Source organism: Rutidosis leptorrhynchoides, chromosome 3, assembly GCF_046630445.1.
Source record: "Rutidosis leptorrhynchoides isolate AG116_Rl617_1_P2 chromosome 3, CSIRO_AGI_Rlap_v1, whole genome shotgun sequence".
NCBI classification, from domain to species: Eukaryota; Viridiplantae; Streptophyta; class Magnoliopsida; order Asterales; family Asteraceae; genus Rutidosis; species Rutidosis leptorrhynchoides.
In genome coordinates, this window is record NC_092335.1 from 44,332,869 (window position 1) to 44,340,353 (window position 7,485).

The 7,485-nt window shown below is 33.8% G+C and overlaps 2 protein-coding genes across 3 annotated transcripts; one reads left to right on the top strand and one right to left on the bottom strand.

The window, feature by feature from the left end:
- Positions 1 to 362: 362 nt before the first annotated feature.
- On the top strand, positions 363 to 3,912 carry LOC139896035 (uncharacterized). Its single transcript, XM_071878612.1, has 8 exons — positions 363 to 530; positions 869 to 892; positions 1,964 to 2,069; positions 2,204 to 2,272; positions 2,373 to 2,866; positions 2,976 to 3,237; positions 3,367 to 3,575; positions 3,689 to 3,912. The coding sequence occupies exons 1-8, from the start codon at positions 526 to 528 to the stop codon at positions 3,753 to 3,755; spliced, it is 1,236 nt and encodes a 411-aa protein (XP_071734713.1). The 5' UTR covers positions 363 to 525; the 3' UTR covers positions 3,756 to 3,912.
- Positions 3,913 to 5,128: 1,216 nt separating this feature from the next.
- LOC139896036 (uncharacterized) lies at positions 5,129 to 7,265 on the bottom strand. Of its 2 annotated transcripts, XM_071878613.1 has the most exons (6): positions 6,953 to 7,265; positions 6,306 to 6,409; positions 6,055 to 6,198; positions 5,822 to 5,895; positions 5,598 to 5,735; positions 5,129 to 5,383 (listed from the first exon to the last, which is right to left on the bottom strand). In XM_071878613.1, the coding sequence occupies exons 2-5, from the start codon at positions 6,381 to 6,383 to the stop codon at positions 5,600 to 5,602; spliced, it is 432 nt and encodes a 143-aa protein (XP_071734714.1). In that variant the 5' UTR covers positions 6,384 to 6,409; positions 6,953 to 7,265; the 3' UTR covers positions 5,129 to 5,383; positions 5,598 to 5,599. The 2 variants fall into 2 exon arrangements, with proteins under 2 accessions (XP_071734714.1, XP_071734715.1); XM_071878614.1 differs by lacking the exon at positions 6,953 to 7,265 and having other exon boundaries at positions 6,306 to 6,891.
- Between the last annotated feature and the right edge of the window lie 220 nt (positions 7,266 to 7,485).

Sequence of the window (7,485 nt, forward strand, 5' to 3'; positions counted from 1 at the left end):
ACTAACAATCTATCAATCAAATCATACACATATAAATCATCGAACGTTGAATAGCATAAAGGTAAAACAAATAATGAAAATTTAAATAAATTAAATATAAGCATCTAAATGTTAAATATAAAATATTAACAATCGAATAAATTTAGAATACAAAAAATCAGGGTAAGCATTACATTAGATTAGATTTATAACAATTTAATTTAACTAATTAAGTACTCCGTAATTTTAAGAGAGAACGACAATACATAACCAACCATGTACTAAAAAAAAAAAAGTACTCAAAATTACATAAAAAAAATTGGGTTCACATCACAAATTCGCACTTCGCACTACAAAATAAAATATAAAAATAAATAAAGTGTAACCCTTCCCCAAAATAAATATCTCACAAAACCATCTTTCTCTCTCTTCTTTCTTCCCGTCTCTATATCTTTAATTTCTCTTTTCTGTTTGTTTTTCCGATTCATAACCGCCGTGAGTCGTAGCAGAGACTCGCCAATCTTCGATTAAACTCCGACTTGGTTTATGAGGTATTCTTATTATTTTTCTTATCTCGTTTCATATATATAATATTTATTTTATATTTATATGTTTAATCGATTGAATTCGGTTTTCTATGAATCTTTTCTCCCCTTTTTTAGGGTTTCAGATCTGGTATTCGGTTCTTGTGATTCATATCGCTTAATAGAATATAAGATTTTTTTTGATATCTTGTCGTTGCTTATAGCTGGAAATGAAACGTTATCGTTTTGTAGATTCAGTACATAAATTAATTTTGATTTATGCGGTTTAATGTGTATTTATGTTATTGTGTTATTGATTTCTTCCGGTGGATCTTGTCTAATATTTGGATTTGCTTTTTTTGCAGCTCGAAGGAGAAGCCCACTCTCGGGTAAGTTTTGTCTTTTAATGCAATATGTATACGTATACCTGTGTAAATTAATTAATTAATTTATTTATTTTATTTTTGTTAAGTGTTTAATGCGATTTTGACCCTTTTTAAATGCTCCTAACATCCCTCAGGTGGTCCTACTGTTTGGATCTTAGTTTTTTAGCAAGTTTATTTAGCCGCTTAGAGCCTAAATTGATTTTCAGGGAGACTTTTAAACCCATGAAATTTTGATTCTATCATTTTCATGGCGTCTCAATATATATATATATATATATATTTTTTTTTTTTTTTTTTTTTTTTTTTTTACTATTTTTATAAATAAATAAAAAAAGGCCGGAGGTCCACTCGGAAGCAATCTCTTTATCCGCCGAATAAAGAGAGGGATGACTTTCTCTACTTTTCTGGGTGGAGAAATGACTTGTTTTTATTCTCGGATAAGGGAAGGATTGTCTACATCTCACCTCCCCCATACACCACTCAAGTGGTATTGGGTACTGTTGTTGTTGTTGTTGTTTGAATATACTGGCTGGGTCAATTTTTGGTTGACACTATCTCTCTTTATGTTTTATATGTTGTATAATTAAAATATAATTTGAACATAATGCAATCTTTTATATTTTGATTTGTTAGAGGAATAAAATGGTGAGTATTCTTATCTTATCTTGACTTGCTATTCTGATTTGTTAAGTTTCTCGTGATTTACTGGAGATAAGTTTATGATAAGAAGTATAAATATTTGGACCATGATGAAATGGATTTATAATTTTCAGCAAAAAATGAGATCTTACACCGAATATGTGATTTTTCTAAGATCAAAGCGTCCAGATAAGTATTTTATTTACTTTTATCATAATACAGTCAACAGTTTGGGTGCAATCGCTAAAATGCAAACATACAAATATACAGTCTTATTGTGAGGTTGGTAGGTCTAATGGTTTTATAAAGATTACATGTTTCTAGTTTTTACTCCCAACATTGTTTGTATGCTCATGTGTATGTCATAGAATGCATAACTTACCCGTGTTGAAAAAAGTGGCCTAATCTTTTGACCATATTAATTTTTACTTACAGTGGTCAGCGGATCAAGACCCGCAAACGGAATATCGCAGCCCCTTTGGACCCTGCAGCATTTGCGGATGCAGTGGTCCAGATTTATCTAGATAATGCTGGTGATCTGGTACATTTAGCTTAACTTAAACAGCTACAATTTATTATTATATGTTCTGTTATTTCAGTCTCATTTCCAGGCAGTTATACTCATCTATACAATGTTAACATATACACATTTTTGAACTTTTTTCTTACCTACAGGAACTAATTGCTAAGTGCATTGAATCAACAGACCTTAATTTCAGCAGATATGGTGACACCTTTTTCGAGGTGATAATCTTTATTATATAAGGCACATGCAGATGTATGTCTTGTTTTGATTGTTTGTAAGATCGATGTTTGTTCTTTATTATTGAATGTACTGTTTCAGGTTGTTTTTACTGGAGGCCGTACTCAACCTGGAACAACAAAGCCTGATGAAGGGGAGCGTCATACTTACTCAATTTTAGACTGTGAGGCTAAGCGTGAACAAATTTTACCATCTGTGATCTACATACAGAAAATATTGAGGCGAAGGCCATTTCTGATCAAGAATCTTGAAAATGTTATGCGTCGATTTCTTCAGTCCCTTGAGTTCTTTGAGGAAAATGAACGAATTAAGCTTGCTATTTTCACAGCACTTGCCTTTTCCCAGAAACTGTCTGGTCTGCCACCAGAGACAGTTTTTCAACCGCTTCTTAAGGATAACCTAGTTGGAAAAGGACTTGTTCTTACTTTTATAACCGACTTTTTCAAAGAATATTTGATTGATAATAGCCTTGATGACCTTATCTCCATCTTGAAACGTGGAAAAATGGAGGACAATCTGCTTGATTTCTTTCCTTCTGGAAAACGGTCTGCTGAAGCTTTCTCTGAGCATTTCACGTAAGTCTTCTTTTGAGTTATCTACACACTTTTATTTTGAGTTTGATATTTGTTAGTTGTGTTTATGATATATATGGCTGAGAGGTTATTTGGCATATGAAAACTGCAGTAAAGCAGGGATGGCGCCTTTGGTTGAATACAATGACAAGAAGATATTTGAAGTGAAGGTGAAGGAAATGAAATCTGCTCTAACAACTCAAATATCAGAGGAAATTGATATTTCAGAAGTGATAGAAACAGTCAAACAACATGTTAAGGACGCTAAATTACCTGAAATTGAGGTTGTCAGGATCCTATGGGATGTTTTGATGGATTCTGTTCAATGGTCAGGGAAGAACCAACAACAGAATGCTAATTTGGCTCTCCGTCAGGTAATTATACCCTATGATTTATGCATGATGTTAACACTCTTGCTTGTTTGATACAGAGAGCGAGCTTTTTTGTAATTGGTGTGATGCATATGAGTTTTGAAGTGGTTTTTTTTCTGGAAAAACGTGCAGGTGAAAACATGGGCCAAGTTATTGAACACCTTCTGTACAAGTGGAAAGCTTGAGCTAGAACTGCTTTACAAGGTTCAAGTTCAATGTTATGAAGATACAAAACTGATGAAGTTGTTCCCTGAAATTGTAAGATCACTTTATGACCAAGATGTTCTTGCTGAAGACACTATCCATCACTGGTTCCGTAAAGGAGTCAACCCTAAAGGAAGGTATGTACCTGTTGATGATTTTTTGTTTTTTGTTTAATAAATTGCTGCACATTCACTATTAAAGTTAATCATCCATTTGTAGTCATTTAATGTGGTAGTGTTGGATGCTGTAGGCAAAGCTTTGTGAAGGCATTGGAGCCGTTTGTGAAATGGCTTGAGGAAGCAGAAGAGGAGGAATAGATGTCTCCGTCCTACTTGTCTATCTTTTCTCTTTAACAGTGTGAAAACTTGAGATGTTTCGTGTGTACTTTAAACATGTTTCAACTTTTAAATGCTATCATTTGTCAACAAATTCGTGGTTTTCGATTATTTTTAATAAATTGTGTTGGTTGACTAATCTTATTGAGCAAACAATTATGTTTTTAAAATCTTCTGCCTGAGATGTAGTTTATTTATGTCCATCTTTGATAATGAGGGTGCAACCATGCAACGATTTAACAGTTCCCAACTGGTACTGATTTTGTAAAAGAATATTGCAACTGTGAACCCAATGTTTGGAATCGGGTGGTGTTGGTTGGGTACTAAACTACTAATTTAGGAGGTCCAAGATCTCTTATTGAATATAATATCTTGTAATATTGAAATTAAAAATCTGGCTGCTAACGAATGAATTAACAGGTTTTGGTGGTTTCTAGATACCCTTAGTAATACTGAGGCTGCATATTCACGAGCTAATATTGACTTGATCTGCGTACTGGTTCATTTGGCCCACCTTGTTACTTTCTTGGTGGTCTAACTTGTCTATCCATCTAGCATGCACACCTTTCAAATTTCACAAAGCCTATCATATGTTGTCAGCCAGATGTTACTTGCGCACCCCTGTTGTGAAATTTATATAATAAAGTTGTATTCCAAGTCATACAAATTCGTTAACATTAACGACGATAAACAGACCAGGCTATTAAATGGCCGATGAGCATGTTACCATTAGTATGCTATGTCTCATCGCTACAAAAACTTGCTACTCTATACGTTTGATTTGTTACATGCAACAACACTGCCCATTCCCGGCAGATGGCAGGGTAAAGAGAGGTAGTAAAGCGAATTGAATGGAATCCATGAGTGCCCCCTTCACATGGTCTAAAGAAACTTTGGACCTACATCTTTTAATGGTTTTCTTGGAATTTTGTTTGATAGGTACCAATTGGTGATGGCATATGGCAAGAAGTGATGTATTCATAGATTGAATAAAAAGAACTATTAAACCTCAATGAAGCTTGGCCTAAGACGTATCCCTAGTAGGAAATCTGTTGGCACATCTTAGTTTCAGCAAAGCGAATTGCCCCCTTGTGACCATGAGGTACACCATGCATGACACAGGGAAGTTGGATCACTCGGGCCCAAAAGTGAACAAAAAAAAAAATCCATCGGTCATTGATGGAAGGTGCAGGTCATAATGGGAGGTGCATTGATTGCAGGTGACAATTACTGTATATGTCAAAACTGTCAAAACTAAATGCATAAAACATCATATAGTGCCTGGGACTTAAAGAATCCTGAAAAGAGAAGAGGATCATAAACCATGAACAGAAACATTATCAAAGATATGAACATGAATCTACATTATCATGGCAAAATCAATCTCAAAAGCACATGCATTCAGGTTGTTCAACCTTTCATTGGAGAATGTATTAGAGATGTTGCATACAGAACCTATGGTCAGTGCTAGTAATCCTGAGGAGTTTTCTGGAACAGTTTGTGATTTTTGTATCAAAGGTTCATACTATAATCTCAACATATTAAAGAAAACTATGCTTGTAGAATGTACTCAGTAGTGACGACTCCTTCAACTAATCTTTCTTGCTGATCTGTTAAATTGATAAGAGCAAATGTTCAGATTCATAAATTTAGCAGAAACGATGAAAGAGACAAGAGGCTTGGAGAGCAACAGGAACAAATGGATGTAATATAGTAATAAACTTTTAAAAAAATATATATATAAATTTGACAAGTAATTAAATACCAATCGCATTTTAGTGAGACAAATTTAAGACAATTAGTAGATTGATGCCAGATTTCTACCTTCAAGGATCATTATGAACACGGGAAAGTAAAAGCTGGGCATTTTGCAAGAGGGCATTGATTTCCTCATTTGAAGCATCAATGTCGCGAAGTTCCTTGATTTCTTCTTGCCATTTCTCCATCTGATCCTTGTGTATTCTGTGGGCATCAAGTTTCATTGTAAGTATTAAAAAACCTTGAATTCTTGAATTTACTCTAACTACATGTTCCATCTCAGAACTCACGCTATCACCCGTTCTTCAAATTCAGTAGTCAAGTCCTTAAGAAAAGATTTCCCAGATTCAAGAAGTTCAGACACCTTCAGAATCAAAGCAATTTAATAGGTCATCAAACTGGTGGATCTAGAGATGAACTCAATGCATACATAAAAATATAAAGATGTAGTGAATTACAACTTTATGGCCTATATTAGATTAGATTAACACTTTAGAAGATGATTAATCTCCGTTATGCTTACCTGCTGGGTGAAGTTATCAATCTTTTCATGAATTTGACTCATATAAACCTCCATCTGTTCAGATACAGGACCATTTGTTTCAGTATCTTCTTCTGCAACTTCTACTATTGCTCCATCTTCAGGCATTGGTTCCTTCTCTTCAACCTGATTATTAATTATCATAAAGAATTGGTACCCCAAGAACAATTATTTTATCTTCTTATGCTTGGCAAATAGTAGAAATTATCAATTTAGGATCCAAAAAGACATACAAATTTGGTACGTTTATTTATGGCTTCAGTCCTTTCAGCTGTACGTTTCTTCATGGATCCACTCCTTTCAGTTTCCATTTAAAATGCAATTGCCAAATACTGGACTGGTCACACACGGAGTATGCATACACAAATAAGCAGCGTTCTCAAAGTCTGTATTACTACATTGGATCCAAATTTACTAGCAACTATGTTAAGTGTGTAATTGGTAAAGAAATGCACAGATGCTATAGTAGGATAGAACATATTCGTCAATTCATGAACCAAATAAATAACTGATTAACTGCATACATGGTGAATCAAAACTGAATGGTATGGTTTTTCTTCAATTTTTGTAACTAACTAACATTTAATATGCTAAAGTGAAAAAAAGATTCACATTATTGATTGAGACCTCACTGTATTTGATTCATCCACAAGAAGTACTGAATTTATCCTATAGGCCAATTCTATGACTACTATATACCAACAAAAGGCAACATTACTATTCATCTTGCCAGTTGCTATTTGCTCAAATATATTTGACACACACAAATTCCTCACCAGAATCATATAATTAGACTTTAAGTTAAGGAAACTAGTTATAGAATATTCAGAAACCCTAACTCATTGAGGACAAATCTAACATTAGTAAAGTATGCACTTACAAATCGCCTGCCAAATGAATCAGTATCTCTCGAGTTCCATGAACACTATGACATATAACACTGTATAACAATTTAGCATCATTACATTACATATGTTTACTTAGACAAATTGAATAATTCAAGCAATCTGGTATCCTATTTGGTGAATCTTCTACCTATAGGCTAGTATAGATACATACACTTAAATCTACACCAAATTCTGCCCTAAACACCAAGCATTTACATCTCGAATGAAATTTCATATAACTTTTCGATTCACTCAATAAGCTGTAGGATTTTCGTTCAGCATTTGATTGTATTCGTTTCGAATTTACAGCAGAAGAAATATATACTAGCATTAAATCAATCTACATATAAACAACTACATAAATATACTTTAGCGAAATAGAAGAAGATGCTACGAATTGAAATTAACCGATTCCGCGAGTTACATCATCATTATACTTACGAACAGAGCATATACATACGGATTTTTACGTATATACACAAAATAGAGAGTACCGATGCTTAGAATTTCACTAGAATTGAAGATC

What these genes read in the sequence shown, in the direction of transcription:
- LOC139896035 (XM_071878612.1), top strand. An exon ending in AAGGAGAAGCCCACTCTCGG is followed by an intron (nt 893 to 1,963) that starts GTAAGTTTTGTC and finishes TTTTACTTACAG; the next exon opens with TGGTCAGCGGATCAAGACCC. An exon ending in GGAGTCAACCCTAAAGGAAG is followed by an intron (nt 3,576 to 3,688) that starts GTATGTACCTGT and finishes TGGATGCTGTAG; the next exon opens with GCAAAGCTTTGTGAAGGCAT.
- LOC139896036 (XM_071878613.1), bottom strand. Translation starts at nt 6,383, where the DNA reads ATGGAAACTGAAAGGAGTGGATCCATGAAGAAACGTACAGCTGAAAGG. An exon ending in TAAATAAACGTACCAAATTT is followed by an intron (nt 6,199 to 6,305) that starts GTATGTCTTTTT and finishes ATTAATAATCAG; the next exon opens with GTTGAAGAGAAGGAACCAAT. An exon ending in TTTGAAGAACGGGTGATAGC is followed by an intron (nt 5,736 to 5,821) that starts GTGAGTTCTGAG and finishes TGATGCCCACAG; the next exon opens with AATACACAAGGATCAGATGG.